This window comes from Pinus tabuliformis, chromosome 6 (genome assembly GCF_031772625.1).
Source record: "Pinus tabuliformis cultivar Carrire ecotype Pingquan chromosome 6, CPIR1, whole genome shotgun sequence".
Lineage (NCBI taxonomy): Eukaryota > Viridiplantae > Streptophyta > Pinopsida > Pinales > Pinaceae > Pinus > Pinus tabuliformis.
The window spans coordinates 1,097,351,261-1,097,362,953 of NC_142292.1; the positions used below are offsets into that span (position 1 = coordinate 1,097,351,261).

Here is an 11,693-nt window from a genome sequence, read left to right on the forward strand (position 1 = left end):
TTGTATGTTTAGCCTTGTTGTCATGTCATTTATGATTATGAGAAGTCTCAGGCAATTTTGGGCAGTGGTATGGAGGATGACTTGGAATTGTGGCTTAGATCTTGGGACCACACCCTCTGAACTAGACAATTTGTGTCACAATTGTACTAAGGTAGGATTGTGAGTGCGATTGGAGACCTTCAACTGCATGGAGGTATTGCCATGCGTGCGGTTGGGTGTTAAGTTGTGTGTAAAGGAGCCTTGACTTAGGATTTGGTCACATGGGGTGGTTCTTTGGCCCTTGAGTGTCCTATAGCCTTGATGGATGAGGTGAGTTGTCAGTTTGTGGTCAGTTTGTAGGCCCCACTTCCTTAATTGGAACTTGGAAGTTGGGTCATGTCATAGTAACTCTTCGTCTCATGTTTACCGTGGAATGCCGATGAAATTAGGTAAATGTGGGGAGAAGTGGTTACAACCTCCCCCAATTATGATTTTTTTTAATTATATTAAGTTAAATATTATATATAAATATCACTTGAGTCTATAACTTATTAAACCATTCATTTTTAGTTGTTGGATTTGCTTATGTTAAAGTAGTTTTTGAGAAAAGTGTTATCGTCCATGGTTTCGTTATAATTGATTGTTTTGTACTTTATATTTGTTTAATCTATTAGTTTTTGCATATGGTTTTGTTATAGCCCATAGTTTTGTACTTTGTATTTATCCAATTTATTAATTTTTGTTTGTTAAATGTTCTTTTATAAATTAAGATGACCCAGCTACATCATTGTGAGCTGGGATTATTTTAGATTTGTTTACATTTTACATTTATATATGTTTTAATTTAATTGAACCCATCATTTTATTTTATTCTTTATTTTATAAATTTTTATCCAATATAAAAAAAATATCCCCTATATTGGCCTCTTGGAACAACAAAAATTAAATAGAAAAATGTTACGTAGTCTTTCTTGAGAAGTTAGAATAAACATAATAAATAGTAAAACTTAATATGACAAAGCACATTTCATTAAAATATAATTATTTGCTCATATAGATATATATTGATGTTTTTGTCATAATTATCTATTTATATTCTCTCAAAATATTAGCTATTAATATTATGTAATTAGTAAGAAGTTATAGTTAAATATTTTGACTTGGTTAAATTACATAAAAATAAAAATAAAATAAATAATTATAATGATTAATCTAGATTTAACTTAACTTGAAATCTTTCAAAGTTTTCAGAAAGATCAAAGCTCTCGAGGTGCAAACCTTTTGTCAAGTCTTGTATTCAAACAAAAAAGGCGTTTGCACCTTGAGAGATTTGATCCCTTTGAGCACTTGATAGATCTCGTTATATACCAACCTAGATCCATCTTAACTTGGATCTACCAAGCTCCCAAAAGTTTGATCCCTCTATAGACTTAGGAGATCTAGAGCCAAGATGGATTTAGGTTGGTTTGATTATTATTATTTTTGTTATGATTGGTGGAATCAGTAGCGCGTTGGCTCTCGTACTCGTGTGACACAAGCTCGATCCCCGATGACTGCCACTATAACCTCCAGGTGCAACTACACCGCCCCTGAGCACGACGCATGAGTAATTCGAGGTTTGAACTCGTGACTTGCACAACGGCATGAATGCCTTAGCAATGCATTCGTTGGCCAACAAGCCACACCCCTGGGGCTAGGTTGGTTTGATTATTAATTATAATTATTATTTATATTTATATTTTTATGTAATTTGACAAATTCAAAAGTTGTATTCTAACCAAACTGCTTTTTTGCCCGGAAAATCATGGAAATTCCGGCAAGACTTTGATAATATCCAGCAAGGATTTTTGTAAATCCAGGTTACAACTGTCAAACTTCAATATTTTGGGTGCCCCAGAGGTTTTTGATTGTACTGAATCCATTTCCACCATAAAAAACATGATTCAAATACTGTTGGTGCAAGCTTTTTTGAATTCTTTTTGCCGGGATTCCGACCACTTTTGGTCATCCAGGCAATTTCTCCCCCTCAATATACACTTCCAATTCAAAATGTTTAAATTAATAATTTTATTTTGTTTTTTTTTTAATTAATTTTATTTTTATGTAATTTTAATGAATCAAAATGTTTACAAACAAGACAGGACAACATCTCTTATATATATTCAAAAAATCCTTCACAACATTATTATTTTCAAGTAAAAATACAATTCAAAAACTCTTTTTATTAGTATATATATATATATATATATATATATATATATATATATTTTAAATTTTAGTTTTATTATGTATTTTTTTAAATCTCTACTAAGGTCTGTAGCAATGATTTACTTGTTGATGACTATTAGTTTAATATTGACCAATGCAACTTATAATGTTTAACTTTTAAAAATAAATATTTAATTTTCAATATTATTAAAAAAACTATTTTTTAAACATTTGATTGGACCATGATATGAAAGTAATTGTAATCTTTGCACAAGATAATGCATGGTTGCAATATTCATCCATTATTTGTAGATAATTGTGTAGTGATTTTTATTTTTTATTTTTAAGCTTTGAATGAATTAAATAACATATTTACCATCATTTACTTTCCACCATAATTTAATTAAGTCTTATAGGAATAAGATGTAAATACTTATTGTTTATATGGCTAAGAGTTATTGTGGCTCATGCGGGGAGAGCGATAGAGACCGGACGAGCTAAGACACGAGAAGGTTTAGGTTAGGGTTTCAACTTTCTGCAGTAGCTGATCGACGCCTTCCGTTTACGCGCCCGCCATCCTCTGTTACCGGCTCACCTTAACCGCCGAGAACCTTGCCGCTTTCTCGCTGGAAGCTTTATCGGAGGGTAGAAGACTGAACCGCGACATCCGGCGACTTACTGTGACGGTTTTGGACCAGCTTGCACGGTCCGTTACTGAACTGCGAACTGTCGTTTTCCCCGGTTTACTCTCCGTTTCGAGGTGTCCGCAGATCCGAGAAGCAGCTGGCAATGGAGGACATCGAAGCCGTTGATTATTCAGCCGACCCATTGGAAGGGGTCTCCATCTGGCGCACTCCTTTTGCCACTTCAGGAGGTATGTACAGCACAGGGTTCTCCGAACATTTCGCTCCGTTTCCGTTTGGTGACCAGCAGCCGTCTAACCCTGTGGTCCTCCCGGATGATCCACCGACTTGGCCTGCTCTCTCCACCCCCCCTCACTCTCCGGCAACCCTAGGGTTTGTCTCCGGTTGCCTCAACCCTAACCCTGGTCTCCATCCTCCGGCATCGGGCTCTTTACCTTATCCGCTTCAAAACCCCTCTTTTCCCTGCCCCTCCGCCGGAATCCCGGGCTCCTTCGGTCATACTTCTGGTAGTTTTACTTCCGTACCTCCGCTCTCGGGCCATCCTTCAGTATCAGGCATCAGCGGCCCCTCCCCTGCACATCTAAACCCGGCACCACTGAACGCTAGCACCCCTCCCCCCGGTCGTCCCCTGAGCAATCCCCCTCCTCGGGGCCCTAAACGGAAATACAAGTGCTTCAAGTCCAAAGAGGACGACGTCTTTCTCAGATTGGAAGAGGACATTCGGTGGGGAGAGACTATGGATTTTGCTGATCGAGTTTTGGTCGGGCGCATCAGGGGACGAAGCTACTCGGCAGCACGCTTGAAGACCTGGGCAGCCGAAGTTTGGGGCCACCATTTGGTAGATATCCCCTTCGTGCAGACCTTCGTGAGGGGATGGTTCGCACTGAGATTCGCTCGTGCTGATCATACCAACTGGGTTCTGTCCTCCTACTGGCACTTTGATCATGCCCCGGTACTCCTGAAGAGATGGTCTCCATTATTTGACCCAGAGACAGAACAGATAGGCATCGGACCGGTATGGATTCGGCTTCCAGGGCTTCCACTTCATTACTGGTCAGAAGACATATTCAGGAGAATTGGCAATGCCATTGGCACATACATGGACTACGATAAATCCTATCAGCAGACGGGCATGATGGCCTATGCCAGGATTCTCATTAACCTGGACACAAGGGGAGGTCTGCTAGAATACATAACCATTCAGTGGAGAGATACAGAGCACAAGCAGATTATAGATTACGAAGGCATCCCATATCGCTGCCGCAGGTGCCATAAAGTGGGCCATTTATATAGGGACTGCCCACTCCTCAGGAAAGCGATGACGACTGACAAGGAAGATGCAGCCGATCAGCCTCAAGACAATCCCCCCAGGACGCAACCTGTTCAGATCAATGGGGATCATGAGCGCACACAGAATGTGGAGGAACCTCGGAGCATCCCAGAGGCAGCCGATACTGCTATGGCTCCCACTGCTCCTCCTCCTACATCGCCAGCACCTGTGCAGCCACCGACTGAACAAGCGGGCTATGAGCAATCGGGTAAGTCTTACACTTTCCCTTCTCCGACATCTCCTATTTCTTGCATGTCGTTGGGCATCTCATCTCATAATTATATTGGCTCTGAACCTATCTCCGCTAATTTATCCTCTGCTTCTCACCCCCTGAGTTTCCGCACACACACTTCACTCATCTGCTCCCTTCCGTTCCCTTCACCGGTGGCCCCTCCATCGCGGATCACTTCGTCCCTGGCAACCCTCTCCTTTCTTTCGACCCAGTCTTCCCCCCGTTATTCTCTCCGACCCCGCACAAAGGACAGAGGTCCGGATGCTGTAGGCCTCGACCTGGCTAACGCTCCCATGGCCCTCAAGAACTCCCGGGGTCGACCCTCCCGCATTACCAAGGCAAGACACACTGCTGATGAAGAAGTTGCCCTTGGGCGACAGCAAACTATCTTCAGGGCCCTTAGAGCGAAGGATGGCCCTATTCCCCTCCCCTCATGAAGATTCTCTCCTTCAACTGCCGTGGGTTTGCTAGTTTAGCCAAAAAACTAGCGCTTAAGAGACTGCTCTTATCATCTCTGCTGGACATTATTTTTCTTCAAGAAACACTCTGTCAGGCCGATCCCCTCACCCATACCCTCACTTCCTGGTTACCTAACTGGACCTTCCATGCACTAGATGCGTCCGGTCGATCAGGGGGTTTGGCCATTGGGGTCAATAACAGAGCTGCGGAGGTCCGGAATATTTTTGGAGGAAGAGGTTTCATTGGACTAGACATTAGTTCGCATTCTGTAGAAAGGGACATCAGAATCATCAATGTCTATGGCCCTTGTGCTGACCGTGCCAACTACTGGCGGTCCTTACTTGAATCAGAACTATTCCAAGCAGACAACATTATTCTTGGAGGGGATCTAAACTTCTCCCTTGGTTTCAGTGAGTCATGGGGGCACTTAGCACAGGTCGACTCCCTAACAGATACTATGTCTAGCCTACTAGAGGAACATCAATGGGTGGATATACCGTCTGCTAGACTACAATATACCTGGTCAAATAACAGAAGTGGAGATCAAAGCCTGGCCAGGAGACTCGATAGATTTCTTATCAAGGAATCTTTGTTTAATAACCTCCCCAGAGTTCGTCAATGGGTTGGATCGGGAGGCATTTCAGATCATCGGCCTATTTTCTTAGAAGCAGAGGACATCACCCACAAAATCAAAAGCCCCTTCAAGTTTAATGCCTCTTGGCTCCAGGACCCCTCTTACATCCAATTGGTCCATAATTACTGGCAAACCAATCTCATCAGGGAAGACGAGGATATCTCAGTGGGCTTTGTTAGGAAACTTACAGAACTCAAGCAGATTACTAAAAACTGGGCTCATCAAAAACGCATCCAAGATAATCAGACCCTAAAAGAGGCAGAAAGGGTCATTGCAGAATTTGAAGATTCGTCAACTGGGACCTTCCTCTCCCCTGAAAGTAAGGAGAATTACACCTCTCTCATTGCAAAACGCTCACAAATCCTGAGAGAAAGAGAAGAAAGTTGGAGGCTTAGAAGCAGAGCTATTTGGCTCACGGAAGGGGATGCCAATACAAAATTTTATCATAAATTTGCTAATGGCCGGAAAGTTATCAATACTATCTGGGAGTTAAGGAATGACCAAGGGCATCCTGTTACTTCACAACAAAACCTGGCCAGGCTGGCCACAGAGCACTTTAGAGGCATTTATAAAGCTCCTGAAGAAGTTAATATCTTAGAAATCATGAGGGTGGCCGAACTCTTCCCTAGATATATAGAACAGGAAGAATCTGAGGAACTTCAGAGGGAAGTGACCATGGCAGAATTGGAGGCTACACTGAAATGGTTCAAAAAAGATAAAAGCCCTGGCCCAGATGGATGGACCATTGAGTTCTACCTCGCTTTCTTTGAAATCCTGGGCAACGACCTTCTGAAGATTGTTGAGGACAGCAGAAGGCGAGGTAGAATATCCTCTGCCATTAAATCCACTTTCATCGCTCTCATCCCCAAATCAAATGCGCCGAGCACTTTCGATGACTTCCGCCCCATCTCTCTCTGTAACTGCCTCTACAAGATCATAGCCAAGACCATCGCCAACCGCCTCAAGCCCATTCTCTCGCATCACATATCCTCCGAACAATTTGCTTTCCTTCACCACAGACAGATCCACGAGGCAATTGCCACTGCCCAAGAACTAATGCACACCTTGCAGATCAAAAAGCAAAAAGGAATGATTCTAAAAGTGGATCTGTCCAAGGCATTTGACAGAACGAACTGGTTATACTTGAGGCTGTTGCTTACTCATCTGGGGTTCCCCTATGACTTCATCAAATGGACTATGAGCTGCATCACCGATGTATCCTATAGTGTTTTACTAAATGGGGAAGCTACCTCTTTCTTTACTTCTGAGAGAGGACTCAGACAGGGATGTCCGCTCTCACCTCTGTTGTTTTTACTTATTATGGAAGGTTTAAGTAGAGTTATCTCATCTGCTCGTGACAGGCATCTTTTGTCTGGCATTAAACTTGCGGATAACTTCTACCTCACTCATCTATTATTTGTTGATGACATCCTGATCTTTTTGAATGGCAGTATTGGGGACTCCACTACCCTTCATAACTCCATTCTTCTCTTCCAGCAAGCTACAGGTATGAGGATCAACGATAATAAATCCACGATTACTACAATTGGCTGTTCTATACATGAAACTGCCTTTGCTACTCAACGCTTTCCCTTTATCAACTTGACCCTGTCGGATGGTATAAAGTACCTTGGTTTCAGATTGAAACCTAATGGCTACAGAATAGCTGACTGGTTATGGCTCATAGCTAAAGTGGAAAAGAGACTCCAGGTATGGTACCATAGATATCTCTCCCGTGCTGGCAGACTGATCCTCATTAAAGCTGTGATCGAAGCCACGCCAGTCTACTGGATGGCCCTTACCTGGATACCTAAGGGCATTTTGAACAGGTTACAACATATATGCAGCAGATTTCTTTGGAAGGGACATCAGCTAGGAAGACTATTCGCTTGGGTTAAATGGGACACCATCGCCAAACCCAAGCGCTGGGGGGGTTGGGGTATTAAGAGGCTCGACCTATTCTCCAGGGCACTGGCTGCCAAACTTGGGTGGCAGCTCCTCACCTCTGATGGACTATGGACACGGGTAGCATATACAAAATACATCAAGCCCCTGAACGTGTTGGATTGGATTTGCACTCAACATGGAACAAATCATAACATATCCATCATATGGAAAGCGGTTATTAGTACCTTACCTCTGTTACGTGAAGGATTAACTTGGCGCATTAAGGCAGGCAATGCGGTACGTATAGGTAAGGACCCGTGGGTCAGATGTGGGAACATTCACAGACTATCAGCTGGCCTCATCAGGCACCTTAATGACAGAGGAATCACCAACATTATGCATATTGGAGATCATGCAAACTCCACCTTCCTCCAACAGGCTTGGACCAGTGCACAAGCATTAGAAATTCTGGCTCAATGGCAGAACAAATGGATGGAGTATACGGACGCTCTCACACAAGCTCACATCAGGCTCACAGAAGGACCTGATGAAATCATATGGGCCTTTGCTAAGCATGGAGCATACGTCCCGAAGACAGGTTATCTAAAACTCATGGAGCCTTACAAACCTCAGAATATCCACCCCACATGGAAAGCTTTATGGAAACTCAAGTCGGCCCCCCGTACTCAATTGCTTATGTGGAACATTCTGTTTGATAAAATTCCAACGGGCACAAATCTCATGAAGAGATCCTTTCATGGACCTTTTCGCTGTCATCTATGTCATGAGGAGGAAGAAAGCACTGAACATTTATTCTTGAACTGTAACATTACATTACAGTTTTGGCATGCCCTCATCACTCACTTCCCGCACTTGAAAAATTGGCAAGGCAATAATATAATGGATGCATGGGAAAACTGGTATCAGAACCACTCAGGGAAATCCATCAATATTCCGCTGCTCGCTTGCTGGGCCGTTTGGATCGCCCGAAATCAGGCTATCTTTAACCTTAGGGCCCCTCACTGGCCCACTATCCTACACCACACTATTGCTGATTATAACTTGATACCTGAAGAGGAAACCTCAGCCCCAGCACGTATCATTAGACAGGTGAATATCGACAAATCAAAACCATGGGCCTTCTTTGATGGCTCGGCGCAAGAAGTGGGATGCGGAGGAGGAGCAATACTTTATCTCAACGAATCACACTGCTATAAGATACAAATAAACTTAGGCAGAGGCACTAACAATTATGCTGAACTGTGCACAGCTAAACACATCATACACTTTGCCATCCAAAAACAATGCAGACACCTCCAGCTGTTTGGAGACTCTAAAATAGTATGCAATTGGCTGAATGATGCATCTCATTGTCATGCATTTTCGTTGAGACACATATTAGATGAAGCAAAAAGACTGACTGCTTCCTTTGAATCATTTGTCTGTCGACACATCTACAGGGAACAGAACACCATCGCCGACCAGCTCTCCAAAGAGGCAGCGCACAGACAAGGAGACAACTGGCTGATTCAGGAGGAAATCGACGGAACATACTACCAGCATTATCACAGACCTTTTGATGATCATATGGGAGATGGGCTATAAAGCCCATTACAAAATCATTTTTGTTTATAGCTTGTATATATTTCCTTTGTCTAGTTCTGAGTACAACACTATACTTTTGATATTATCAGCATATACATATGGCTCTCTGCGAAGAGCATGGCTATAAATTTGAACACTACTAGTACACAGTTTTGGAATTGCTCCCTGCGTGGAGACAACTTGTTTTTTTGACTATCTATTTCTAGCAGACTATGAACTTGACAGGCACAACTGCCTCTATATGAATGCTTCGACATCTACAAAATGTAATTTCTTAACTCTAATAGAAATTACGACTTTTTCCCAGGGGGAAAAAGATGTAAATACATATATTTAAGGGGAGTTACTTTTCACCATTATTTATGTATGAGTAAAATTGTAAATGTGTAGATTTATTAGTGGTTACTACCTACCAAATTTTATGCAAGTCCATGTGCCTAAGCAATCAATTAATTTATCCATTTGGCATCTCAATTTATTAGTTCCTTGCAAAGAAAGTCTACAGGATTCCATTTGCGTACTAACCACTATTAATTTAGCTAACATTGATCAACGTAAATTATAATTTATTATGCAATTTTTCCATGACATATATATTTTTCATTGATTCCAGACTTCTATGGTCCATATTGTTATTCAGAATGTCTTTCAGATTAATCATATCATTAGATTGAGGTCAACGTTACAAACCATCTAATGTGGTTCATCCTCACGACAAGGATATATATATATTTAAAATAAACGGGTAACATTATATTAATCTAAGTGGAAACAGGTCAACGCCTTTACATTCAAGTATTGATCTTCTTCAGAGGTATTCCAAAACCGTTATATTGCATCCTACATATATTCAGCCTTTTCTTAACTAGAGATCTAACAACATTTTACTTGTAGAGTCTGCAAAAGACTCCATTATATGCTGCAAAATTACAAAACATGAATTTAACAGAAGTTTTACCTGCTGCCTTCATCCTCATTTTGAGGGTTTCCTTCTTGGTTGACTTGATTAGCTGTCATCCAGAGAGGGGGCTCCATTACCACTTCATGATCCATTTCCACCTGCTTTACATCCTAGTCGCCGGGCTGAGGATCCATAGTCCCAAATACTTCTTTGGGGACACCAACCGTGGTTGTTTCCATAGTCACTTTGACATTGTCCATTTTGAAATCCAAATTCTCCATTTTTGTTACCAGATAATCAACGGACTGCTGAAGACGTTCTAATTCCTCCCGAAGTTCTCCAAGTGGACTAGAAACTGGAGCAAAGTGAGAGTGCACCTCTGTCGCAATTTGGTCCTCGACCTTAACTACGAGAGTCAAAATGTCCTCTTTTAATGCTGCCAACTGCTCCTCAGAGATCTCGTTGTTATGATACCTGCTTGAGGAAGCCATTTTGTAGATTACTCGACCCTTGATTTGAATCATCAACATTTCCAACATTTGTAAACATCCCTTTAAATATTTACCATGGTCGGAATTGATTCTAGGGGTGATATTTTCACATTGAATGCTTGTGTCCCATCCTTGCTTAGGCTTCACTCGAAATTCCATCCCTACAACTGCCATTTTGTTCGCGAACTTGAACAAAATTAATTACTTCAACTCAGGTGCAGTACTAATGAGCCCATCTCTGATGCGAGAAATAAATGCAAATCCAATGACGATCCACTTGTCATTTATCATGACGTCCCCCACCTCATGTTCCAATCTGGATGTTTGATTAGAGGAAGCTGTCTTCCAATGTTGCCGTTCATTGAGAGCCTTCCATGACTTGGGATTAATGACGATTGATAGTGGGTTGTCAGACCTTAATTTCGATTTATTTGACAAGTTGAGAGTCCTTACCCTTGGTATGTTGAGAATCATGGATATGGGAGATGGATGGATCACCTTGATCCTTAATTAACACCCCTTGATCATGGTTTACACCTTTATTAGCTTGGTTATCAGTTGATTGAGTACTTTCCCTCTTAACATGAAAATTTTCAATTTTGTCAAATTTCTCCATGAGCATCCCTATTTGATGAAAAATTGGTGGCAAATCATTTTCCAAGTGATCTTTAACTTTATGACAATTTTTTATAATTATCATTGAGTTACCAAACACATTTATTTATTTATTTATATATATATATATATATATATATTTTTTTTTTTTTTCCCATGGAAAAATTCGTAATTTCATTAAAAGAAAGAAATTACATTTTGTAGATGCATATGCATATTCCGATATTTCTATCGATAGAATCTGATCCAAAAAAACATCATAGTCTACTACCTCTGCCATAGTGAGGTAGTAGTCCAAACAGAGTCAGAGATGAGTCCAAAAATGATACAACAGTACGACAATTTAATATTATCTTAATCCACGCAGGGAGATAATACCAAAAATATGTCCAATCATAATGACTGCATAATAGATCATAAACAGCAATATAAATATGTACAATAATCAGAAAATAATGTCCCATGATTAAACCAAAATGTCCATAAAAGGTCTGTGATAGTACTGGTAGAGTTCTCCATCGATCTGTTCATTAATCAGCCAGATGCCCTGCTCCCGGATCATGCCTTCTTTGGAAAGACAATCAGCCTCTGTGTTCCGCTCCCCGATGTATTGGAGTCACCCGAGGCCACCGCAGCAGTGCTAGGAACTGGAGGAGGGGGACGATGAGGCGGCCGACCACGCTTCCTCGGAGTGTTCTGAGCAGGTTC

At 41.5% G+C, this 11,693-nt stretch overlaps 1 protein-coding gene across 1 annotated transcript; it reads left to right on the forward strand.

Annotated features, from left to right (window-relative positions):
* The first annotated feature begins 4,826 nt into the window (after window positions 1-4,826).
* Window positions 4,827-8,269, forward strand: LOC149262746 (uncharacterized). The gene is made up of 3 exons (XM_089381788.1): window positions 4,827-6,190; window positions 6,938-7,971; window positions 8,214-8,269. Exons 1-3 carry the CDS (start codon window positions 4,827-4,829, stop codon window positions 8,267-8,269), a joined length of 2,454 nt encoding a protein of 817 aa, XP_089237914.1.
* Window positions 8,270-11,693: the final 3,424 nt, after the last annotated feature.